This window comes from Hydractinia symbiolongicarpus, chromosome 12, assembly GCF_029227915.1.
Source record: "Hydractinia symbiolongicarpus strain clone_291-10 chromosome 12, HSymV2.1, whole genome shotgun sequence".
Lineage (NCBI taxonomy): Eukaryota > Metazoa > Cnidaria > Hydrozoa > Anthoathecata > Hydractiniidae > Hydractinia > Hydractinia symbiolongicarpus.
In genome coordinates this window covers 13,042,441-13,070,000 of record NC_079886.1, presented here as the reverse complement: position 1 = coordinate 13,070,000, position 27,560 = coordinate 13,042,441, and the positions used below count along the sequence as shown (strand labels likewise).

At 33.9% G+C, this 27,560-nt stretch overlaps 1 protein-coding gene across 5 annotated transcripts in view; it reads left to right on the top strand.

The window, feature by feature from the left end:
• Positions 1–25,474, top strand: part of LOC130622762 (protein PopA1-like) — a 32,430-nt gene extending 6,956 nt beyond the window's left edge. For 2 of the 5 annotated variants that reach the window (XM_057438260.1, XM_057438261.1), the window contains exons 2-14: positions 10,652–11,107; positions 11,257–11,385; positions 11,918–11,962; positions 12,287–12,349; positions 13,189–13,230; positions 14,491–14,705; positions 14,859–15,171; positions 15,334–15,468; positions 15,586–15,720; positions 22,860–22,999; positions 23,679–23,705; positions 23,817–23,843; positions 24,978–25,474. In XM_057438260.1, the coding sequence (XP_057294243.1) occupies positions 10,652–11,107; positions 11,257–11,385; positions 11,918–11,962; positions 12,287–12,349; positions 13,189–13,230; positions 14,491–14,705; positions 14,859–15,171; positions 15,334–15,468; positions 15,586–15,720; positions 22,860–22,999; positions 23,679–23,705; positions 23,817–23,843; positions 24,978–25,034 (1,784 nt within the window). In that variant the 3' untranslated portion in view covers positions 25,035–25,474. The remainder of the gene's footprint in view (positions 1–10,651; positions 11,108–11,256; positions 11,386–11,917; positions 11,963–12,286; positions 12,350–13,188; positions 13,231–14,490; positions 14,706–14,858; positions 15,172–15,333; positions 15,469–15,585; positions 15,721–22,859; positions 23,000–23,678; positions 23,706–23,816; positions 23,844–24,977) is intronic. The other 3 variants (XM_057438264.1, XM_057438262.1, XM_057438263.1) reach the window with 3 other exon arrangements.
• Positions 25,475–27,560: the final 2,086 nt, after the last annotated feature.

Genomic DNA, 27,560 nt, shown 5'->3' with positions numbered 1-27,560 from the left:
TTATTATTCAGCCAGAGGTCGACTTGCGAAAGTTTTAACTCGACCTGGGAGACAAGGGTATCCAAGTTTTTATGAGACGAAATAATTATTGTATCATCTGCATATAGATGGTGGTAGTTTGAATTGATGACAGATTTTAAGTCATCAATATACAAAAGAAAGAGCAGGGGCCCCAACACAGATCCCTGCGGCACCCCAAAAGCGTCTTCATGAAGCAGATCTGATCCTGTGTTGTTTACAAGAGTCAGCTGCATTCGGCCCGTTAAGTAGGACTCGAACCAGTCAAAGGCAGCATCTCTGATGCCAAAACACCAAAGTTTTTTTAACAAAATTTTATGATCAACAGTGTCAAAAGCTTTTTTAAGGTCAATGAGCACAACACAAACAAAGTTATGTTGGTCGAGCTCAGTAAAAATAAAATCAGAGACATCGACTACTGCAGTTTCTGTGGAAAAGAGTTTTCGAAATCCGGACTGTCTGTCATTCAGGAAGTTGTGCTCAGAAATAAAATGAGACATTTGCTCATGCACTAACTTTTCAAAAATTTTCATAGGAATTGGCAAAATGGAGATAGGCCGATAATTAGTAGGATCGCCACTTTTAAAAATAGGCGAGACCCTTTTAGTCTTCCAACATTTAGGTACATAACCAGTAAATAAAGATTTGTTGAAAAGACTTGATAAATAAATACTTAAAACTGACGAACCTGCTTTTAGCAGTCGTGAACCAATTCCGTCCAAGCCTGTAGCTTTATTAAGTTTTAGTGAACTAATTATTTTTTCGACACTTTTGGTCTCAATACGAGCCCACCGAAAATCGTGTCCGCTAACAGGTGGATTAACATTAGTAGTGTCAGAAGAAAATTTAGAGGCTAGTTAGGCACCACAACTGACAAAAAATGAATTGAATGTGTTGGAAATTTCTTTTGGGTGAGAAGTTTCTGTACCATCGTTTTGGACTACTCGTTTTATCGAGGTAGTATTGCCTGACTTATCAGGAACCAGTTTTTTTAGGGTTTTCCAAAGTTGTTTTGGCCGTTTTTGAAAGTCCTGCAAAACGTCATTATAGTACTCATTTTTAAGTCGATTTTTGAGACCTATTACCTGGTTCCTTTTTTGTTTGAAAGCTTCCCCAGTCTATGATGAATTTTGTTTTTGATGCTTTCCGTTTCAAGAAGTCTCTTTCTTTGATGTATTATTAATTCATCAGTGACCCATGCCTCAACACGGCCAGAAAATCTATGTGTTTTGAAAGGGGCATGTTTGTCAGCCACTTTTTTAACATTTTTATTCAGTTTCTCACATGCTTCATCAAGGTCATCATAATTATTAAAATATGACCAGTCTAAATTCCTGAGGTCCTTCAGAAAAGCCTCTTCACTGAAGTTCTTGTAGCTACGAACCTTGCATGTTTTAGGTTCAAATTTTGGCCTTTTGAATTTTCTGATCACATAAACTAAATTGTGATCACTGATGCCTAAATCCATGACACCAGTTTTAGAAATACAAGAACTGTTAGAAAGTATCAAGTCTATAAGAGTGCTACTATTTTCAGTAACACGAGTTGGCTCCGTAATATGTTGTTTTAGGAAAAGAGTGGAGCATAATTCCTTTAGTTAGCTAACTAGGTAGCTGACGAAAGGTAGGTGTAGTTTAAGCCAGTTAGCTTTAGTTAGTCTTGCCAGTCAGTACACAGGGACAGGGAAAACATCACTGTAACTACTTTTGTTTTATTATTTTTATGTTAGCTGTTGATTACATCTACCTTAACTCTAACAAATATTTAACAAGTATTTATTTAACAAATATTATTCACGTTATTATGCCTTTTATATCATAAAAAAACTTTAAAAATAAACTTTGTTTTGTTTACTAAGTTTATCACGCTATCTTTACTGCATCTTATTTCGGAAAAAACAACAACTTTATTTCATTAGAATTAAATAATATGTTTTAAAATATTGCTTCCACTTGAATTAGATAAAATAAGTTTAAATATTGCTTTAGCAGTGAAGGGGGTGTTGGAAGAAGTGTTACTTGCAGGATAGGTTCTGCTTGGAAAAAGTTGAGAGCAGAGTCCTGTCAATTGAGGTAAAAGGTAGGTTGTATGAGGCCTGTGTAAGAAGTGTTATGTTGTGCGGTAGTGAGACATGGGCAGTGAAGCAGGAAGATCTTGATCGTTTACAAAGGAATGATATGAGAATAGTTAGGTGGATGTGTAACGCCAGTCTGAGAGACAGAAAGAGTTCAGATGAGCTAAGAAGCAGGCTAAGTCTCTGTAGAATTAAAGATGTTATCCAGATAAGAAGATTGAATTGGCTGGGGCACTTGGAAAGAATGGAGGAGGATAATTGGGTAAGAAAGTGTAGAGACTTGATAGTTCCTGGGGCAAAGCCCAGAGGCAGACCGAGAAAGACTTGGCAGGAGGTTATAAGGACAGACTTGATAGAGAGGAAGTTGAGTTTAGATCTAACACAGTCTAGATCAGATTGGAAGAGGGTCATTAATATACCCCGTCCAACCCATGCTAGCATGGAAAACGGACGTTAAGCCGAGAATGATGATGATGATGATGATGATGATGATGATGAATACACCATTGTTAGACATTTTCTTACCAATATTTACAGTAAGTAACCTCCGCCGAAACTACATAAGATACATTGCACAGTCATAAATTTAAAAATGGTAGCACTATCAGTAAAAAGGTCTACTGCAAATGTCATTATTTTTGCATTGCTATTGTTTTCCTTTATATGTGTTTTACTAAGCATATATAGCTAGCTATAGACGTAACTAGAGTCTTCCCAGCTTAAGTGTTTTAGCTACTGTTAGCTTCAAGAGACTCCATCTCATAGCTAGCTCTAAGCTATGAGTTATGTTATATTATTCCTCTTTTTTAGGTATTTATAGCTACCTTAGTAGTCAAGCTTCTCTTCTTTTTGAACACGAATTATGATGTAACAAGCTGGCTACAAAATCTTTCTTGAACTTTTAGAATAGTGTGACTCATTGGTATGCTCACAGATTATAATTTTTTTCACATTACCTGTAAACTTTACAAGGAGACCACATGCAATATGGCAATGCGTGTGTTTGTTTTTTAGTGTTTTGTTTCTGACATTATGTTACACTTTTGTCAGCCTACGTGTAAGATGTCAAGTTATTTTTATAGGGGTTATTAACATAAGATTGGAACTTACGTGGGCTTATGACTTTGGGTTAAAAAATTTATGAGATGATGGTATGGTTTTCTGTTTATATTGTTTGTGTTGCAAAATGCTGTTATTTGAAATTTTGTGTAAACATTTATGGAAATAGACCACATGCAATATACTGAAAGAACAAATTTTTTTAGAATTACTATTCATTGTAAGATGTTGTGTAAGCTGATGTCTTTTTACATTAATACAATATAAACTGTTTTGTCTATCTATACCGAGAAATATTACCCCAGGTCAAAAGTATAGACTGAGCTTGCGAGGTCGATACGCTGACCGAGTATATTAACTATTTTCCAAATGTTTGTAGAAACCAGGATTATTTTCTAAAGATTCACTTGTGACAAAACCAGGTTTTGTTAAAAAAAGAAAACGTTCGATTAGAATTTCATTGTTTCAATTTTTCAAATACATGTACAAAGAGAAAACAAAACATTCGAATAACTATATATAGAACTTTTTTTAACGTTTTTTGAACCAAAGTTTTTTCTTTGTCAGAAGAAGAGTCTATCACACAAATTCGACGTCTTTTTGCTTGTTGCTCATTGTGCTGATGAATGTTTATATTAAAAACGCAGTTATTTATGTGTGCACCATCAAACATGGATTTAAAATTATCAACATTTCTTGATGATGGATGTAGTGTTTGTGATGTTTTGCAAAGGACATTTTTTGTTCAAACTGATTATGTAAAGATTGAAAAAATCGAAATTACTTTTCAGTTCTTCAATGACACTTAAATCGATCATGTTGTTGTTTTTTGTAGCTTTAAAAAAAGCTGTTTTGTAAAAATATAGTTATTAAAGTAAAATATGAAGACTTGTATCTAGCTATGTTTTCACGATTCTCTGGCAATGTTATTTGTTTACATTTATAGCTACCATTATGGTTTCTAAGAGGTTAAAAGTTATACCGTGCTGTATAAAGCCCATTGTTAAGGCTTTTTATCCAATCAGCGCTACGGATTTCCCGTATTAACCGGTTGAAAATAGCTATCAGTTAATAATTTGTATTATAAACTTTTGTTGGGAAAATTATGTGATGTCATTTTTATTGGAAGAAAATTTCATGGTTTCAAATTTTTGTTTTTGTTGAAAATTTTACAAAATTCTGTAGTAATAATTGTTTGGTGGTGATAAAAAAATTACTTTATGTTGTCACTGAAACTATTAGACCGAAATGACTAATTATTCTATAATTTGATGTGTTTCATAACCTTTTTGTTGAAAATTTATGGGTAATGGCAAAATACAACATGCTGAATGAACTGATTTTTGTTGATTTTTTTTTCTTTAAAAACCGAATTATTTTACATTTTGTGTAAACTTTTGTAAGAGTGGACCGTATACAATGCCTTCCAAAATAATGATCTTTTTTTATTCCTAATTTACTCCTTGCTCATTGCTTTTTTGACATTTAAGATTAAAATGTTTAGTAAAGTGGAGTATGGATCATCAGACAAAAATTAACTGCATAAGTTTTACATTTTGTGTATATTTTTGCGGGAAAGGAAGGTATACAACCGGATAAATGATTTTCGACATTTAAATTTGATGTTTTCCAAACTATGGCTTTTTGATATTGTTGTATAAGCATATGGGGAAAAGACAATGTGTAAAATGTGTAAGAACTTATTTTCATAGATATGTGCTTAATCTTGGAAGCCTTCCTTTTTGACACCTAAGATTAAAATATTGAAGGTTTTAAACATACTGTAGTCACATAATATGTTGTGGCTGTCGGTATTGTAACTGTAAGTGTTGTTAATGTCGGTTATGTGAGTGTCGTTGTAAATTTCTATCAACTAGATTTTACACCTTGCAAGCTGTTTTTCTTTACATTTTGTGTAAGTTTTGTGTGTGGGATTTAATGCGATCATTTGACATTGACATTTTGTGTAAGATTTTAAGAACATTTTTGCTGAATTAGGGATTACACCTTCACACCTACGTTTTTGTCATTTTCAGATTTATTTTTTTGGCAAAGGGCAGTGTGCAATATGCTAAAATATTTCCTGACGTCAATAAAATTATATGACAGATCTTTCCCATTGTCCTTCCTTCTGCCTAAGTGGATTTTTTCACGGGTTTTATCGACTAATAATACGCTAAGTGTGTCCGTCTGTCTGTGACAGGCGAAGTTGATATCGTCATTTTCCTTTGATGTTGCCGAAATTTTCTTTGTAGTCGCCGAAAAAATTATGTCTATATTGCTAGCTTGTTTACTTTGTTTACATCACGTGATGAAAACGACTCAATTTGATTTGCTGAAATAAATTTAACGGCTAACTTTCGAAAAATAGTGTCCTCTCGCCACCAAAGAAACCCACAAAAGAACGATCTTAAAAAAAGTATAATAAGTGGTTCAAAAAAGTGGTTTAAAAAGAAAAAGTCCAAGTGAAGAAGTAGAAAATTGAAGTTGGAAGTGAAAGTGGAGCTACATGGAGCTATAAGTAAAGTAAATTTAGAAGTAGAAAATAAAGGCCACCAAAAAAAAGCACAAAAGAACGATCCATTTACCTTGAAAAAAAGGAAAGAATGTGGTTTAAAAAAGGATAGCTATGTATTTAAAAAGAAAAGAGACCAAGTGAAGAAGTAAAAAAGTGAAGTGAGAAGTGGAGCTAGATGTAAAGTAAAGTTAAAAGTAGAAAACAAAGGCTAGAGTTTAAAGTGGATTTGAAATCACAAATAGTAAGAGCTTTGATATTTTTAGACGTTTGGTTTTTATGTCATGGATCAAGCACACTCGCATTTCCCAGAAAAAGCCACATTTTTATATTTTACCGCGAATGTAGCCATATTTGTTTGCATTTTGTTGCATAATTCATGTGCCCTGGCGCATAACTAATGTATTGTACTAAAATTCCATATGCTACATAAAGCTGTTGGCTGACTAAAAAAGGGAAAACTTTGGTTTGTTGAACTGTAATGTTACTAATTTTACATTGCTATTGCTTCTCTTTATATGTGTTCTACTAAGCATAAATAGCTAGCTTTAGTTTTAGCTTAGTGTTCCCAGTTTAAGTATATTTAACTGGGTGTCTTAGCTACTGTTAATTAGCTAATGTTAGCCTCCAAGTCCAGCTCCCCTCCCATGGCTAGCTCTAACCATGTTGTTATTCCTTTTTTTTATTATCTATAGCTTACTACTATAATTTCCAAATTCCTCTTCTTTTATGAGCACGAATTATGATGTAACAAGGCTAGCTAGCTACCTACAAAGTCTTTCAAAGACTTAAACTTTTGCAGGATAGTAGATAAATTCTGTTGTTTACATTTTCAGTGGTAAGCTCTTTCGGATTTCGCATTTGCGTGGCAGGGAAAAAGATTGGGGTGCTAGGTGAAGCAAAGTAATTATCAGTTCATTTCTTCAAACGAGGCATTCTTAATGAATTCAAATAAATCAGAAGCCATCAACCTACACTCGATAATAGTTTATAACCCCAACGATGTCCCTGTTAGAAGAAATCTACAATAAAGACATTTCTTTACCAAATCCTAGCATCCAGCCAGTACCGCTAAAAAGTAAACAAATGACCTTTCTTTTTAAATTCAAGTTTATTCTTTGGTGATTGATTTTTTCACATTTAGGTTCAGAATTGTTGGTAAAGCGCAGTACGGATCATCATGCTAAAAAAGAAAAATTTTTGTGTTTTTAACTGGTCGATTTTTACATTTTGTGTAAATTTTTGTGATAGAGAATGGTATGCAACTGAAATGACTGATTTTGTAGATTTACATTTAATGTTTTCTAAACTATGGCTTTTTCATATTTTTGTATAAGCTTTTAAGAGAAAGACAATATTTAAAATGTGTAAAGAACTTATTTTTGTTGATTTGTGCTAACTCTTGCAGGCCAACTTTTTGACATTTTAGAATATACTACTGAGGGTTTTCAACATAATCACTTATAAGATGTACCTATTTGAGATGCGTTATTTCTGACATTGTTATTATCCGTGTTGTGACTGTTGGTGTTCCTACTGTCAGGTTTGTGAGTATTGGTGTTTGGAGTGTCGATGTTGTGAGTGTATGTTGTGAGTGTCGTTGTTGTAACTTTTTATCAACTAGATTTTGCACCTTGCAAGCTGTTCTATTTTATTTTGTGTAAGATTTGACATTTGACATTTTGTGTAAAATTTTAAGAACATTTTTTTGTATATGCATTGCTTACATCAGCAAAATATCTAAAGCAACTTTTTTTTTAATAGCCTTTTGCCTAAGTTGATTTTTCCATGGGCCTTATCGACTAGTCTCTATAATAATTTGAATTGTGTCTGTGTGTGTGTCTGTAACAGGCAGAGTGGATGTGTTCATTTTTCTTTGATGTAGCCGAAAAAGTTATGTCTACTACTTTAACTTCAATATCATATATTAAATTAATGAAGCCGTTACAGTGCACCTAAAACTTTGAGGTCAAATAACTTGGAAACGAGGTAGTGACGTCAATGATTTTTCACCGCATAGGTAACTAGGGACCACCTAAGACCAATTTGGGTAATTTTCCAAACCTGCATCCCCAAATCTGTTTTGGAAGAGACAGGTTTATGACGTCATTGAATAACCTATAAACCCCAATACCTCTGCAACCGTTTGTCAAAAGCACATGATCCTATACATTTTCTTGATCAGCGCTTCTAGATCTATAAGATGAAGGCAACCGGTATACAATTTTTTTTTTAAAAAAAAAATTGGTTTTGACGGGCCATTGCTGACGTCAGCAAAATCTTTAAACCCTAATATCTCATTAACCGTTCATCAAAATCAAATAATCATATACATTTTCTTGATCAGCGCTTTAAGATACACAACAGATGCAACGTGAAAACAAGGTTTTAAATACTTTTTGTGTGGTTGGGTTGCTGACGTCATGAAATCCAAATGACGCTTCTCTTTTTCATTTTTATTCTGCCTTAGTGGATTTTTCCACGGGCTTTATCGACTAGTCTCTTATAATAATACGGGGAGTGTGTCCGTCTTTCTGTGACAGGCAAAGTGGATGTGTTCATTTTCCTTTGATGTAGCCGAAATTTTCTATGAAATCCCGAAAACGTTATATCCATTTTGCTAGCGGGTTTACTTTGTTTACATCACATGATGAAAATGGAGCGACTTGATTTGCTAAAATAAATTTAACAGCTTTCTTTACAAAAATGGTGTCCCTCGACACCGAAAAAAACAGCAATAAAAGAACTGTCCCTTCGTCTTGAAAAAAGTGCAAAAAGTAATTCAGAAAAAGAAAAGTCAAAGAAATGAAGTAAGAAGTGGTAGCTAGAGCTAGAAGTAAAGTAGTAAAGTTAGAAGTAGAAAATAGAGGCTAGAGTTTAAATTGGTTTAAAATCACAAATAGTAAGAACTTTGATGTTTTCAGACGTATAGTTTTTATGTCACTAGAGCAAGCACACTGGCATTTTCCAAAAAAGCCTCAAATTCTTGAAGTTTTATATTTTACCGCTTTTTTTTTAAAAAAACCAAGCCACCATATTTGTTTACATTTTGTTGCATAATTAATGTGTCCCCTGGTGCGTAACTAATGTGTTTGTCCTAAAATTGAAAATGCTACATGCCGTTTTTGCAATCCGGGAAGAACATTTGTTGAACTTGTTCTGCCCGGATAATAAACGCTGCCCTTATTATGTACGGCAGCTTGCCCCGGTTAAGAACAGGGCAGAAAATACATAATCAGGGCAATATAATCAGGACAGGCCCCTTATTACTTACCACAGTTTAAAAAATATTATTTGGCACTTATAAAGTCAACATAATCAGGACAGGCCGGTTTATGTACGTACAACACTTTTATATTATATCACTTATAGAACTAAAACTTTCAAGAACAATGTGTGGTTGGGAAAATCAAAACAAATTTTAAATAACGATCAGTTGTGCTCCAATGTATTAGAGGTTTAAACATTGTGTTATATACAAATTATAATGTTTAACATGGGAGAGAAAAACAACACAGATTCTAGCTTCAAAGTCAAAACCTCTTTTGCAAACAAAATTCACAGCTTTAAAATTAGTTATTTGGTATAAAAGGTGTTGAAAAACATAAAATAAACTTCCTCGGGTACATAGAGCACGAAATCCGTCATTCTGTGACAATAATTCGTGAATGTTTCATTCACAATAGTTCGGAGAAAATGCCAATCACAGTCTGCCGGGCCAGCGTACAACCACAACATAACTAGAGCAAAAAAACATAATCGGGCCATGCGTACATAATCCGGCCGTCCTGTTTATAAACAGGCCGTTTTCACAATCCAGGCAGAACAAACTTTCTGCTCACTGTAATGTTAGTATTTTTACATTACTATTGGTTCTCTTTATATGTGTTTTACTAAGCATAAATAGCTAGCTTTAGTTTTAGCTAAGTGTTTCCAGTTTAAGTATATTTAAATGGGGGTCTTAGCTAATGTAAGCCTCCAATGCCTGCTCTTCATCCCATGGCTAGCTCTAACCTATGTCTTTATTGTTATTCCTCTTTTTTAATTATTAGTTAGTTTTCGTCTTTTTTAATTATTACTTTACTTACTTTAATTATTAGTTTTCCTCTTTTTTAATTATTACCTTAGTTTCCAAACTTCTTTTCTTTTATGAGCAGGAATTATGATGTAACAAGCTAGCTAGTTACCTACAAAATCTTTAAAGACTTGAACTTTTGCAGAAGTATTTTATATTTCTTTTCACATTTCCTGTAAACTTACAAAGGGACCACATGCATATGACAAGTGGAATAATTTTTTTTCAGAATTTAAAGCGTGTGTGTTAATTTATTTTTTATTGTTTTGTTTCTGACATCCTGTTTAACTTTTGTCAGCCTACATGTAAAATGCCAGGTTATTTACATGGGTTTTTGACTTTATTGTAATTTATGAGAGGATGAGAGGTTGTGTGTTTTTGTTTGTGTTGCAAACTGCTGTTTTTTAAACTTTTGTGTAAACTTTTGTGGGAAAAAGACCACATGCAATATACTGAAAAATCAAATTTTTGTGGAATTGGACTCCACTAAAGGCTGTTGTGAAAGCTAATGGCTTTTTCATATTTCGTATTAAAATTTTGTGGGTGAGAACTAAACTGTATGTGATTTCATTTTTGCTGGAAGAAAGTTCCATGGTGTCACGTTTTTGCTAATTGTTCTGATAAAAACTTTTTTAGATTTAAGCAACAAACTAAGAGACAAGAATATACTGCAGCAGTTTGTTATGATTGTAATTAAACAATTCCGCTTTTCTCAGGTTCGACGCGTAAAACTTAAGCTTTGTGCGCTATTAATATAAAGAACAATTTAACATTACCTAACACAACAAACATGTCAATCGAACAATTAGAAGAAGAATTTAAATAGTTTAGACTATAGACTTAGACTTATAAACCCAGAAGGCCTTATTGCAGAGAATGATGTTGTGCAACCAGATTTTCATTTTTTTAGTGTTTGCGAAACCGCTTGATATAGTAGCAGGTAAATCAGGAGAGCAACAAGTCAAAGAAGCCTTAGATAAAGCTGAGAAAGAGTCCGAACAAGCCGCCAAGGAGACAAGGAATAAAGAGGGTGAACATAATCAAGAAGAGGCTGAACATTTTACTTCTTCAGGTGATAAAAGTACACGATCCTCTACAGATCTGAAAGAAACATTAGATAAAAAAGTTGCTGAGCTTGCAAAATTTCATGAAAAACCAAAGAGCAAAGAAGATACACATGTTGCAGATGTCAAAGAAAAGGAAGTGGCAGATCTCAACAAAGGGGATAAAGAAATATCTGCAGAGCTGACATCAGCAGAAACAAAAGAAAAAGAAAATGCAGCTCTAGAGGAAGAATCGGATAAAAAGATGGTTGAAATGGCCAAAAAGTTAAATAATTTAGTACTGAAGTTTCAAAAGAAAATGGGTAAGTGAAGAAATGTCCACTTAACGTGATTAAAAATATTCAGAACATGCGATTTCCTAGATTACAGCAAGTGGAAATATATCTTGAACAACGCGCGCTCGTGAGCTTTCCAGCACCATATTTTTATAAAAAATTTTTATTATTTATAGGTCGTTTAGACCATCGGCCAAAGAACGCAGAGGAACTTATTCCAGAAAAAGACGGAGATGGGGAGACAACCGTAAAAAGTATTCGTGGAAAACCAGCCACCCATGCACCCATTGATCTTGCAGCATTAAGTAAGTGCATTTCAGCTAGTCACATTTGTCACGTTAGTCATTAGTTAAGGTGATTCATGATTAGCATGATCGAGCTCCCTGGTCATCTGGCACGAACATTACATCATTTCTTGTTCAATGTATAGGTAACGAGTGAAACTTTTATAAATCTGGCATTTACTTCCTTTAACATGTACTATTCATAACAGGCCCGGGCTGACGGAGTCTGAAGATAATAAGGAATTATCTTAGAAAGTTTCAAAATACAGTTAACGAAAGCTTTAAAATTTGAATTCCGATTTAGGCAATCTGGAGAAATATCAAAAGATTTTTTAAAGCAGCCCCAACCATGATGGGGCCTACTTAGTTATTATAATGGCTCCTCCACCTTCAAATCCAATTCGTCGGCCCTGTCTTTTACAGTAATACAGTATCTAACTTTTTTAGCTACCGAAATATTGTAAAACCTATACTATTTGACCAGTTTGCTTCTGCTTTGATTTTCGTTAATGTACACCGCTCGCGTGTCACCTTCAACGTTTTTTTCTTGCAGTGTCAGCGATTCGCGGAAAACAAGTTCAAACTCGTCACCCTCTAAGTAGGTGTTCTTTATAAAACGCCTCACCTCCACACTGTCATTCATTTATCATTATTCCTGTTGCCATGGTGACTATTTGTTGCATGAACAATAATTTTCATATTTTATTTCCATTAAATCACTTGATTGGGAGATTTGAGCTCTCCCTAGGTAGTTTCTAGGAAGTAATAGCAAATTTGATACAAACTTTAATAAATTTATAGCTGCTTATAAAAAACATCTGAATGCTCAAGGAACTTCACAACAACAAAAACAGTAAATTATGTAATAAAAAAAACTTTCATACGTCCAAACTTTTACAGATAAAATCTTTTCTTTCTGCAGTGCTGAATGTTAGAACCAAACCTGCTCCACCTGTTGCATCCGACCTAGTATCAACTGGATTGCGTAGGTTTATTTTGTAGCACGCGCATATGCAGTCACCATATCTTTAAATATCTTATTCAAAGCGCATCTAGTTCTTAAATAAAAATACATATCGAAAAAGCCTATTATAGAAATTAAATTTAAAAATCGAACGATTTCACTTAATGAATCTCTTAAATTTTATACCATAAAATCCCGCATATAAGAGGCGTGGCGTGGCGTTTGCATCCCCTACGTTGATTTTTATTTTCTAACTTTGACATGCTATTGACCAGACTATTTTAGATTATCTATTAACTTATCTCTGTGTTTAATCTTGCAAACTACAGGATGTTAACAAAATAGTTGGATAGGTCACATTTCACTTTTCTTTAAAACATGTTTTTCCACTTTGCTCGAGCATCAGGTTATTGTTTTGTTTTGCTTGGTAGTGGTGTGGTATGAAGCTAAAATAAAACAAAAAAAACGAAGAAAACTTTCTTGGACGCAATTAATTGTTCTGTGAAAGATGTTAGTTTGCCTTATAATCGTATAACCTAAATATAGCTTCTTTTTTTCGTCGTTCAAGTGGGCTTATAACTGGACGGAAATATGGGTTTATATACAGAACAGGATATATACTGGATTATTTGGTACGTTTAAAACGGTCAAAAGAGTTTTATTTTTCATTTTTACTTATTTATTGTAACAGCAGATACCAGAACACCCTTCTCACATCATAAATTAAGCATAAAACTGCGCAAGAAAGGCGTACTTCAAGCATGCATGGCATTATTTGAATGTAGGAACGTTGACATTATTCTAGATAATTTCTTCCTGACTTCAAACAACTGTAATTTTTATTATTTCATATCTTTTAGGAAATGCTTTGGGTTTGCTGCATACAAAAGCAGTGACCAAAAGTAGGTGAAAAAATTTATGTACTTGTTTTTTATTTACAGATTAATCTAAGTGGATAAAGAAGGAGATTAATCTATTAAATTTCTAACGGGCTGTGTTCTGGTATTTCTTAACAGGCTCTTCTTTTAATTGATCTTTTTTATGAAACTTTAGCGGTTTAGCGTGTGAATTATGCTACGCTAAAAATAATAAAACTTGATTGTCCCATGGAGGTTGGATTTTACTACTAATAAAATATTTTATTTTTTAAAAAAAATAAGAACATAATTTTAAAGTTTTGTGCTACCAATCCCATTACTAAAAGCATCTAAGACGTTAGCCATACAATTTTATCAAGGACAATTTACATTGTTTATTATGTCTTAATCTAACCGTATATTGCAGAATCAAAAATCAATAGAATTTAGCTAAATATTCTAAAATAGCTAGCTATGCATGCCTCACAACTTAGGACAACTATTCTCAGTAAAAAAATTGCCCATACAAATCAAAATTGCATTAGCAGTTCTCACAAAGAACTATTTTCTGAAACAAAAGAACAAAATGGAACGTCCAGCATCGCACACAACTGAGAATTTGAACCTGCGCTAGCAACAGACATTTCAAAGAAAATTAGAAATCGCAAAGGCTGCTGCGCTGGCTATAATAATCCATCGATTGATTATATTTGACTTTAAGTGCGTTTTATCGTAAATACTAGAAACTATTGACAGCTATATTTTTGGTATACAAAAAACATATTTACGTAATTGTAGGTTGAATTTGGAACTCAGCAAGTCATAGTTCTGCGGGAATTTTCCGAAATAAAGCTGCAGCGCAACCCTTTTCAACTCACAAAAATACGGCTAATATTACAGGTTAAGATAAATATATTGTCACGTTTTCTATCCATGTAAAAATCTTAAACAAACTAGTAATTTTGGCTACAAACGTATATATTGAGGAAGTCACTACTAGTAGCTACTAGCTGTTCTTATTTAAATTGTTGCAATAAAGTTTTTTCCGAAAAAGGTATTACGCCTATACGGATGTGGGAAAGAGTTTATCTGTACTAAGCGCTCAGCCTGTTGTTAACATCGAGCTGTTTCCTTTTAAATTAAAAACAATATAAAATGAATAGATTTACGTTTCTTTAAATGAAATTATACCTCCTTCTCTTTGTCCATCCTTCTAGGTTTGATTTTATTGAACACTGCACATCTCTTAGTATTTCTGCACATACCTAAGCACCTTAATGAATTGATAAAAAAAAATTCTGTTAGGTGGTGATGAGTCGGCTACAAAAACATCATATAAAGAAGACACGAAACTGGAAGATCGTTTAGCGATGGAGGCCGAAGAGGAGAAAAAATTTTCTAACGGAGATACATACGATGATGGAGAAGATGAAGCGGCATCTAAAAGTTCTACTGGCAGTTCTTCATCGTCAGCTTCGTCATCATTATCTCCCAAGGAACAAGCATCACAAGAAATGCAGGTAAAGAGCTAAGCACATGATACTTTAGCATGTCATAGTTTTCTTGTATGAGCACACAGCAGTTGCATCTTTCTCAGAGTATTGAATAAAATTCGATTTATTTTTTCCCTGCTGGTGCAATATGTAAACAATAACTATGATTATCCTTTTTAGAACTATAATGCTCTTATTTCATCTGAAAGCAACCGAGAATTAACTCAGATTCAAGATGAGATAACTAAAGCAACGCAAAGCAGCATGGGTCAAGTAAGTGTAGTTGGACAGAAAGAACAAGTCAATACAGAGTCCCCGAATCTACCCAACATACCAGGAATTGGTGAATCCAGTTTTTCCGGTTTAGGAGGAGCTGGAGGTTTATCCGGTTTAGCTGGCGCTGGTGGTTTATCCAGTCTAAGTAGTACAAGTAGTTTCAGTAACGCAGGAGGACTAGGCGGAACAGAGGAAATAAATTTAGGAAGTTTAGGAGGTATACTTATTTCTTTCTCTTGACACCTACTCATTATTACAAGTACAGTCGTACTACCACACCTAGCAGTAATGGTAACTGTCGTGTGATAACTAATTTAAAACTTGACGATAGCAAAAATGTTCTACCAAACAGTGTTACTGTGTAAATTTTTTCATTTAGGAAGTTCTGCAGCAGATCAGTTTCAAGGCTTACAAGGAGGCGCAACAGAAGGATTGGACCCAAACACTGGTTCTCCACAAATACCAAATCAAGCAACTTCACCTTTGACTGAGTCAAGTATGACAGATAACAATGGTAAGCCTGCACATATTGGTTTTGTTTTTGGATAAGCACGCATCAAATTATTTTTCAAGCAAAAATTAAAAGACTTGATAGATATTTTTATAAATTAATGTGTTGCCATTTTTACAGGAATCTCTGGTCAAACCATGAGCGCAGCTACTCAATTAAATATGGGAGGGCAATCTCCAATTGAAATAGGAAGTTCAAATCAAACTCCTGTAGAAATGGGAACTCTCAGTGGTGGTGCAAACAATCCATTTCGAGGTGAGTCCTTTCTAGAGAGATACTTTCGTCTCGTTTACAAATTAATATAATTTGAGACGATAACGAGTTTAGCAACGAGTTTAGAGGCCCTTTTAGACTGAAATATTCGAGTAGATAGCTCCTCCTCCCCACACACTCGGATTCGATAAATCCAGAATCTTATAAGGTGAGCTAAAACCGGCGAGCTGGAAGTAAAGGGTAAAATGCGTGGGTATACTTCAATCCTATCTTCACTATAAAAATAAATCTAGAAACAGATTTTGTCATACCAACAACTCTGCTTCCATATACGGAATCTACATAAGATAACTCAAAAATTTAACCATTGCAATTCGATATAAATATGTTAAGGAAATGCAACAAGCCGCAAAATCAACACTTAAAAAAATCGTCAGACCGGACAACATAAACACCGCCTGGTCTGCAATAAAAACTTTTATAGTAGAGCAAAAATATCACTTAGAACTCATCGAAAAACTGAAAAAAGTATTTAATTCATGGGAAAAACCGAGATCGATGGAAATCCTGAAAACATACAACAATATACAAAAATTAAGAGCAACAGGATCTATAAAAAATATTGTTGTAGATGTTGGTGTGTGGTTATAATTAAATGTAAAAGAAAAACATCACCAGTTTCATCGATATCTATATTGGCAAGACATTTAAAGGTAAGACCCGGTGAACACATGGGGATCTCAGCTTTAACCAGAAAAGCGACCAAAAGTCCTTATTTTTCAGCCGTATCCGAGCATGTATTATACTGTCAGTCTAAGCCTTGTTTGGAAAATTTTTCAATGCTCTTCACCGCTAGGAATAACTACGATCTAGAGCTGAAGGAGAGTTTATTAATCCATAGGGATAAACAAGCTTTGAATAGAAATATTGCATCTGTTCCATTATTCCTCTTTGTTGATTGATATATCGTACGATAATTGTATCGTACGATCGTAATGTATATAAAATAAATATAATCTTTTACGTAATAATGTTTGTAGCATGACTTGATAATGGCCGCATACGGCCGAAACGTCGTCAATATAATTAATTGATGAAGCTGGCGATGTTTTTTTTTTAAGTTTGATCTATAATAAACGTCAAGAACACTGACAACAATTGTTTTATGTACACAATAATATTAGCATTTTATCATGCACCTTAGGCGGGAGCGTCTGACAGAATATTTTTGGATATTCGTGCAGTCGTTGGCCGAGAGTCGAATATCTCAGCAGATATCCGATATCGAATATCTCGAGATATTCGATAGTCTCTCCGGCACTTGTATTTCTTTTGTATATATAGTTCCTTTAAAAAATTACATGCAAGTCATTCAGATGGAGAGTTTAAACTAATTAAAAATAAAGTTGCATACAAAGGATGTATTATATCGCACTCCATCTTTTATTGTTCTCGATAGTAGTACACAAAGGATTATCAATCAGAGGAAGAGCTGAAAATAACTGAATCGCGAACGTTTTAAAACAACAAGAAATAAGAACAACGAAAAAGACAAAAACAAAACAAAATAAAGTATGGAGAGGTTCACCACTTTAGATAAGGATTCCTTTCCAATAGTGCATGATAAAACAGATATTCAGCGCGGTAAAATCGGATATCGTAATTATTAAGTCTCGCTTTGTTTATATTCGACTCCGCTGCGCGTCGTCAAATATCACACGCTCCACTGATTAATTACGGATATCCGATTTTACCTTGCTGAATATCTGCTTAATATCAACCAAACAGACGGCAATATGAATGATATATGTCATGTTGTTTGAGATATTTTCAGTCAAACAATGCCTTCCAAAAACATACGAGTGTCTGCAGGACTAAGGGACTAATAATATTAAGTAAGAAAGAAAGATTAAAACCGAAGTACAACCTGCTGAATAAGAGTGCAAAATTCCCACTGAGCTAGCAACCCACACGAAGCCATAAACCTTTTCCAAAATCTTATCGGTGCCTTACCTTCTCGGAAATACTTTTCTCGGCAAACTTCCGTATCCCAGAGGATTGTGACCTAATCCTAAGGTGCGGAGATTTTTTATTTTTTATTTTTTTGTTTGTTTGTTTCTCTTTGTTTTGGTGGTTTATGGGACATTTCTACCCACGCCAGGGATCTGAACAGAGCCCAACACATGGATTTAGAACCACGCGATTGTATGCAGGTACGGCTGATCCTTCCTCGCTGATCCCGTGTTCTCACGGTCCGTTCACCACAAGACAATACTAGTAAAGGTCCAAGTTTGATATTTATATAGTCACTTTTTTATTCTGTGTTTAATACTGACCAATAAATAATTTATTACTTGAAAGCTCATCAATAATAGAAAGTCATTCATTTTTATTTCTATAATATTTTCAAAAATAAAAATAAGTTTACTGAATAAACAAATAAGCAACGGGACACTCCAATCTAATATATAAACACGAGTGTTTATTGTCTTTTAACCTCTTAATAATACCACCCCAATCCTCAAGCACACTGTTTCCCTCTTCAATCATTTTTACCTCGGAATGTTAATAAGAATTAAAATACAAAAGTATCTTCTGTTGTCGTCAAATGTTTATTGGTATTGCTGAATAAACCTGGGACAGTGACCACAAAGAATGTAATCTATGTCTACCACTAATACTCAAATTCATCAACGATTGTCTCTCCTTATCCAACCTTTCATCTGTAATAACGTTATCCATCATAAACACAACCTCCCAATCTCTCAATTCCCTACTAAAAATTCAATAACTTCGAACAACTTATCACCAGGTTCTACCAAAAAATACACAATCATCAGTCCACAACTATTCTTTTTCCAAATAAGTCTTATTCCACTTCAAAGTAGAACACAAAACCACAACATATTCAAAACAACCATTAAACTCACCACCCCACAAATCCAAAAATAACTTAGTCTTACCTCAACCAATCTGTCCCACAAATAACGCTGTACAAGAATCCTTCACAAACATTTTAATACAAAGGATTTGAGAATGTTTCACCCATAATATTAATTTGTGCGTGAATATACAAAAACATATGCGCGTTCAGCTTTCCCTCACCCTCAGCAGCCTTCTCTATCTGCAAAGTAACACCTTCCCAAGTGTTCTCCACCCTTCTACCACTTCCAGGAAGCTTTATATCTCCAGTAGTTCTAATATGAATCCACAACGCAAACTTCTCGTATAATAACCACCCAAATTTATTCCTCCCAACAACATTTCCTTCCGCACATTTTCATACTCCTGCAAGCGACCACCAGCAAAATGTTTCTTCACCTCTTCCCACCGATGATAACTCCCAAGACCCGAACTACGCAATTGATTTGGGTCACCTCATTGATCTGAGGATCTCCTAAGGCTTCTCGCAGGTACTAACTTATTTCTCTGCATTTTTTATTCACCCAGATTTCTTTCTAAAGTGTAAAACAACCTCATTTATTTATGTATATAACATATATTCTATATATTATAAATATATATATTTTTATCATTATTTATCTTATACACAGGGCCTCCATTGAGAACAGTTTATTTTTTAAATTGACGGTAGCCACCCTGTATAAATATGTTTTACATAAATAAATAAATCAATAGGATAATCTATGCTAATTTTATTTCCATTACCATCAACAATACTAACATTCAAAGAATGAATCTACGCCCATGACAACCTCTTATACAAAATATTTTTAGGTTCCACATTTACAACGATTCGAATCTCCCCCCACTGGCATGTCAAGTATATAAATCCCTACACCAAACTCCATCAACTAAATTATCACAACTATTTAACTCCTTAAATCTAAACGACAAAGACCTAAGGCCAGCCAAAGTATCAAGCTTAAAAATCATTTCCCTCAAATACTTAGGCATAACAACGTCATCATTAATATTAACCTTTCCACTTTGCTTATCAATATTAGTAACCACAACAAGTTCTATAAGCTCGGTAAACGTATAAAATCTGGCCTTCAATAACTTTTCTTTACCACCAAATGAAACCACCTTGTCCACAAAAACATTATAACATGAAAATATAAAACTTGCACTAACCAACCCTACGTCAATATCATAACCACCACTAATAACACTCTCAAACTCAAAACTCTTACTAATATCCATAATCCTCACATACATTTATCTTCTCCACAAATAATATCCCAATAACGCAATCCCACCAGCAACAACACTATCTCTTCAATCTTCTGTTTCTTACTATGTACGTAATAGTCATTTAACTTTGGCTCCTTCAACACTGACAACCTAACCACTATAACCTGATAATACTCCCTTATAGCACTATCATACTCACGAAAATCATCCCTTGCCTTTCTCTCTCCCTCATCAAAGTCTTATTAATCATCAATCATCTGAGCCTTTTCCTTATTAAATCTATCCCTGTCCTTTGTAAGTCTCTCCAAAGCCTTATCATGTCTAATTCTCTCTTCATCAGTACCACCAAGCAATCTAGCCATCACACCACCACCAGTAGCGTGGTTAATGCACTAGCATTAACCACAGCAGAACTAGCCATCATTGCTTTTGCACTCGCTGTTTCCTTAAAACTAAAAACAATCCAATCTCACCCCAACCAACAAGACCAATGTATTCTTCTCTTCTTCATGTTCCTTATAAGGTTTCCTTACTTTGGGTACATGATGGCTACCCACTTTATTCTTTATTATTGGATATCTTTTATTTTTAAAAACATCTGTAAATACCATTATGACTTGGCTATCCTAAGCATGTTGGGTTGGTAGTATTAGACTGGATATTGGTCTTCATCATGTTATGTATTCAACAAAATGTAATATGAGCAATGCAATCACCCAAAGTAATACTCATAAGTATCCTCTAGCCTTGATTATTTTAAAAGTTTTAGCCTGTTAGAATGTTACGGTTGCAGCTACAGCTAATTGTTGTTGTTTTTTAAATTCACAAAATGTTCTGTCAATAAGTAGTATTTCTATAAGTATTGCCAGTAATATTATATTTATAAGTATTGCCAGGTTGTTATTTCACGCCAGGTGTAACTATGGGTATTGTAATTTATTTGTACGTAAAAGCAAAAATCAACAACTTTGTAAAAATAATTTTTTTAAAGGGTGCTCTGGACAAATCTGATAGAATTAACATAGTATTATACTTGTTGAGTTTCCGAATCTAAGCTACTGTAAAAGGGCAATAGATTTTTTATACACAGAAAACTATGTATTTTAATGAAATAATAATAAATAGGCATTTTTGAGGGGAGGGGGGATGATGATTTCTTCAAAAGCTAGGAGAATTGTAGATGAAAAAACCGCTCACGATTTGTTTGAAGTCACATTTTGTTTCAATGCAATAACATTTAGCCATTTAAGCTGGACAGCACTCTCTTAGATATGTTTAATACTTGATCGATTTACCACAATAACGTATAACCGGTGGCCTAAGAAAGTTAAGAAAGTTTTAAATATATACAGACGGCCTTACAACTAATAAATGGCTTTGTTTTATTTTTCTGAGGATAACCCAAACGCCTTACAAGTTTAACACTGTCATTTTCAAAATAGTTGATAGAGGCCTAATCTTGTTGTCATCTTGTTGCCAAAGAGAATAAGAACAATTTTAAGAATCTTAAATCTATTCTCTTAGAGAATAGAGCAACACTACACCTACTTAATATTTTTATTTATATAAATGTGTGGCCTGTGATAAAAATATTTCCGTAAGAACGGCAGCATTTTCAGTTGTTTCTTCACCTTCTGAAAAAATTAGTTTATGCCAGAACCGAAAAAATAAACAATTTGTGATTAGTATTGTAGGTTTATCGTTTCTTGAACATGTTCAAGAAATCATAAGCCTACAATACTAATATGAACCTGAACAGACAAACCAAAACAATAAACAATTTGTGATTACTGAGTACACTGGGTTAAGCCAAAATATGTTTATTATAAATGTATACTAAATGGAAAGGTTAAAGCATATTAGCAGAGGAGTGTGACAATAATAACGATACATAGCTGGACAGCACATTATCCCTGAGTACATGCTAGCTATAACAACCAACCTATAGCTGGCCAAAACCTGGGTAACTTTTTTAGGAAAATAATTATAACCTATATAATTATAATATATGTAAATTATAAATTATAATTATATAAGTTATATGAAGTTTCAGTAAACTAGGTAAACATTTTATAACTTACAGTATAGAATATAAACTTTTTGTAGGAGTAACAAAAAAGACGTTTGTTGGCTAGCTAGCCATATAGCTAGCTGCCAATATTAGAGTTGCCATAAATACACACTTAATATCGATAAATATTCATTATTTTTTGTCACACTACCACTACTAATACCCTCAATATACTTGTATCCACTACGATCCTTTCAATATGGCAGTTGAAAATTATAAAACCAACATTTGTTGATAACTAAGGTTAGAACAGCTAGTAAACAACTTTGCGTCCTGAACTTATCTAAACTAACCTCTTTCCATGCAATGTTTTGATTTTTGTCACCACGGCTGGTCATGAAAAGGCGATATTGAAATAGGTCTATTTACCATAAGTACAAAAACCGGATACTTTCAACAACAAATCGAACTTGCAATATGGCGGTTTCAGCTTTGTTTACAAATCTTTATTTTCTTTATACCTATGAATTAGTTTCAAAGTTTAGTAACAAAAATAAAAATATTTTTGTCGAGTTCTTCAACTTATAGCATTTTTTGCTATTTTGATCTTTAACTTGTGTACTAAAACGGTGTGATTATAAGGTGTTGTTATGCTGCAAAGTTTTAAGCCATAAATTCACCTTTCTTAAACAAGCAGCTTTAATTTATTACCCCTTTAATATGAAAACAGCAAATCTTTTTTGTTTAAAGCCATTTTTCACTTGATTTGATGCTAACTAAATATTACAAAACCTTAACAATTGTGAAGATTTTACGGGAAATACTAGACCAGCGGATCTGGTCCTTGAAATTAACTCGAGCATCATGAATTTCCAATCAGCAGCCGTGCCCGCGGCTGTTCGCCCCTCCTTTAACAGTAAAGTAAAGTAAAGCAAGACCTTCCTAAGAAAACAATTCTGCGGTAGGGTTTGTCCATTTTGGCTAACCTAAAAACTCTTTTTTATATTGTTAGGTTCACAGTCAGGTCAACAGATGGAAAACGTGTCACCAGAACAAATGCAGAATAATTTTATGTCGCAGGGAGGACAACAACAGTCTCTTGAACTTGGTCAGATAGGAGGAGAACAGCAACAACGTATGTCTTTTAAAAAGGTCGGTCTTGTTGTTCAATTGATACACAAGCATGAGCCTATGCGTGCTTTGATGATCTATTTAGCTATGTTTGTCATTTATACCAGACAGGAAAATCTTTTGCGTTAAAGTAGCAATTGTAAAAACAACAACAAGAACTTTTGAATTGCCCGAATACGCCCCAGTTATACATGGTGGTGCGGCATAGATGGATAACTTCTGGATACATCGATAAAGTTTTTTCTTGCTAGTGATTGTTGCAGCATCATCTCTTTAAAAATGTGGATTATGAAGGGTACATTTTGAATAAATTTATCCAATACCAGTTATCCAATGACTTGAATCACAGTGTGTAGAAGGAAAATTGCATGTTTTTGTGTAAAAATTTGAAAAACAAGATAATATAAATTCATACGCCTGCCATTTATCTTCTATTATTGTGTTTCGTTTTTTGCTTACATTGCACAGGGATTTTATGAAGTCTGTCCTCTTCAGAAAAACCTGTATTGCCACTGTTAATACCAAAAATAATACGGCTGAGTAAAACACGGTTATTTCCATTAGGCTTAGCACTGTCTACTGGGTTAAACCTGTCTGTGGTAAAGTCTTGCATATATGCTATGTTGCACATTTCTATGCCTGGCTAATCGCAGATGGTAAATGTATAAATTTTTACAAATTTTTTTAAATTATTTTTTAGTCCAAAATTTCCGATGAGAGAGAAAAGGTATAATGTTAAATAAAGCTATCAAAAGTATTCTCCTAACCTATCTGCTTTTAGTTTTATTTCCTTAACATCATCAGCAAGTATTAACACATTTTGCTTTTTCGTATTTAGAAAGACAATCGTCGTAAAAAATATCAGGTAGGCCGATATACTTTGGATTATTGCTTTGAGGACTTTTCCTAATTCGTGTAAAACTTTTAAATCTCATAAAATTGTTTGCATATATGTTGATCCTATTAGAGGGGAGAAGTGCTTTAATTGTTCATGGCTTTTTTCTCATCAACCAAACCATCAACCAAATGCTATTTAGGTCCGGAATGTAGTACCACACTATGTTAAAACTAGTCCATAAGCCCATGAAAAAATCCAACTAGGCAAAAAAAAGCGAAAAAAAACGTGATTTGAATTTTGATTACGTCAGCAGTCAATGCACAAAAATTCTTGAAAATTTAGAGTACCCGTTACCTCCATTGTGTAAAAATTTAAACGCCGATCAAGAAAATGCATAGGATCATTTAAATGTCTTTTGATGACGTCATTAACCCGTCTGTTCCAAAGCAGGTGTGTTAAACAAGATTTAGAAAATAGGTCCTATTTTGGTCCCAGATGATCCCTAGTTGCCAGCGCGGTAAAAAATAACCGACCTCACCGCCTCGTTTCCAGAGTATTTTTCCCCAAAGCTATAAGTGGACTGTTATGGCTGCATTAATTTAAAATGAGTTACTGACGTTAAATTGATGGTATTGACGTCCCACCGGTACATTAGAAAGGTTAACAAATAAGACATAACTTTTTCGCCTACACCAAAGGAAAATAAACACATCTACTTTGGCAATACAGGTGACGGCTAAAAACAAAAATAGCAGATATTTCCACGAGCCTTATCGACTAGTCCCTTCAATAATAGCCGCCGTCTGTTTAATTCTACGCAAATAGTACCGATAGTAGCAAGAGACACAAGTCCGGTCAATAAAGGACGGGCGAACCCGTGGATTTATTCCGTATGTCTGATTTTGCGCAAGATTGTACCACAATAACGACACACAAAATGCGGCATATAAAGGACGGGCGAACCTGTGGATATATCCACAGGCCATTGACTTCTCAATGATAACTGCCGGTGTCTAGCGATGCGCACAAAATGGAGATAATTTGCGGTGTATTGATTGGGAAAAGGTGTACTTCTACTAGTATCCAGTATTTAAGATTTCCAAAAGGTTTGTACAGAATTTGGTTGTTAATCAAAGAATTTTTTCTTATTCTTTCTATTAGCTATTTCAACATAAACACCACGCGAAAACGAAAGTGCAAAATCGTCAAAGAAGTTAACAGCACAACATCAAAATTCAAGATGACACAGCGTGTTTATAGTACAAAACATATTGCACACCCTCGCCATGGACAAGTAACATAACAGTCTACATTAGCTAAGCCTAAATGTCACGTTTAGTCTTTTTTATATTATAACTATTCATCAACGATTTATTTCACAGCGAAAACTTACGATTTTGGTAGGTCTACTCAGCCTATAATTTGTCTGCCGCCATGTACATGGTAATGTTTTAATTTTCTACCAAGATACCAAGTAATATTCTGTCTATTTTGTTGACTATAGACTGTACGACATATTCATATAACCTTTATAAGGTAATTAGTCATTTTCATGTAGAAAACAATAACCACGCATGACACGATTTGTATATTATTGTATATTAAATATACGTAACGCTCTCAGAGAAACCTAGTTTCTGTAGTTGAGCAACATTTTATTCTCTGGTCATCCAGTCATCCCAAGTTTCTTTTTTTGTCCGATCTTTCAACGGAATCGTTCAATCCATCTCTTTAATTGTCGCGAATTGGACATGGTTTCACCCAAACAGACCTCAAAAACATTGTGGAAAGGTCTAAAATGTAACAGCTTACCAAAGTTTATAAAGCTCGGTGTCTAACTGACGTCAATCTTGCTGAGTATGATTTTGTGTGAAGGCAAGGCGTACCCGCAGCGCGACATTGCGCCACTTAAACGCTTGTTAGGCGTCTTATCGGCGTTTATATCGAGATCAAAGAAAGCTGACATATTTCTGCATATTTTCTGCATACTTCTGCATTATATTTTGCATAATATAAATACAAAAAAAGTTTTATGCAAAAATGCTTCTAGTGTGAACGTCGGCAGATATCTTATAGGTTAGCGTTTAATCGAGACGTTTACCATACAGATAGTTATTAACGCCAGTTAGACGCAAAAGGTGTGATATTTAAAATGCTTTTAATTAACCAAAACTTTATTTTGATAATTAATGTATATAATTTTAGAAAGAACGCTTATCTGATTGAAATTTTAATGGGCGGATGAAAACTGACTCTCCTTCAAATGACATCTTAAAATATTGCTTTAATGAAGTAAAATATGGGTGGCAAACAATATTTGTGATTAAAATAAGTCAAAAATAGGTTTATTATTTTATCCATAATTAAGTACTTATTAGCATAATTAGCGGTTATTATATGAAAACTTACAACCTATATAAAATGTGTTCTGGTCAAGCTTTTGTTTCAAACTTGCAGGGGCTATTCTTTATATGCTTTTGTAGGACATGTACTAAAATGATGAAATTTTATGAAATATTTTTTTAGATATGCCATTTTGAATACTTGATGGATTTCGTCAATATTATAACACTTTGCGACAAATTAAAAACTTATCTTAATAGTGGCTGTTTTTCTTGATTCTAGTTCATGTCCTAGCATGTATGTTAATGAAACAAAATTTCAAGGAAAAATCTTGTTCAGAACTCAAGATATGAAATTTGATACAAGTAAAAGCGGATAAAAAAGAAAATTGCACAAAAAGTTACAAATTAAAGAAATCAAAATTTAAAAAATTCTTAGTTTTGTATGAAAAAATAAATTTTGGCTTCAAATGCAACATTAAAATTAAAAAAAAAGTGCATATGTTTTACCTTCTACATGCTTTTCTGCATCTATAAATCCTTTTCTAACTGCTCGTAATTTCTTTCTACGTCCAATTCCACGTTTTGATGATTTCAAATTCATGTTACGCAAACGAAGACTGTCTTTTCGTTTTGTTGCCAAATCCATTATCCTTCCACACTTAATTCCACATCTCTTTAAAACACCATATAACCCTGTACCACCATTATTGCACTCGATAGCAGCAGAATCAACTGCCATTTCAATAATTTTTCGACTGACGTAGGTATTTTGGGGGCATTTATTCCAATTAAGATTGTTGATTGATTCGTTGGTTATTTTGCGTCTGTTCATTTAAACATCGTGCCAATAAGTTTTCAGAACTTAAATTCCTGAAGAGTGGAATTAGCAATTCATTAATAGCCAAAGGTAAACTTAACTTTACTTTGTACTTAGATTCACCAGTTAGCTGGCCTGACTGCCACAGACACCAGCTGTTGGGTTTCAGGAACAAAATTTATGGCGCTTCTTTAGATCATCGATCTTTGAATTGTGGTATAGCACTGCCCACACAGATTTCTTTATTGAATAGATGTTATCTGTATTCTGCCTTATTGCCATTCCATAATAGTTTTGGAGCGTATTTATTGGTTTATCAGTTAGTCTTCCTTTTTCCATAATTTTTCCTCCATCTGATAACACTGCAACTTTTTCATGTTGTCGTAAAGTCCGTAATCTATTCCCCATTCTTTTTTGCACATGTCCTACACATTCCTTTTTGTCAATAACAATATCTACACCATATGGTTGTGAGTCAACTACTTCATTAAAAGTGGAAGTATCACCATCCCCAATGTAAGATGTATATCTCAAATTGTTTTTTTTTTCGATAGAACGTCCAAACATCTTCACGGCTCCGGC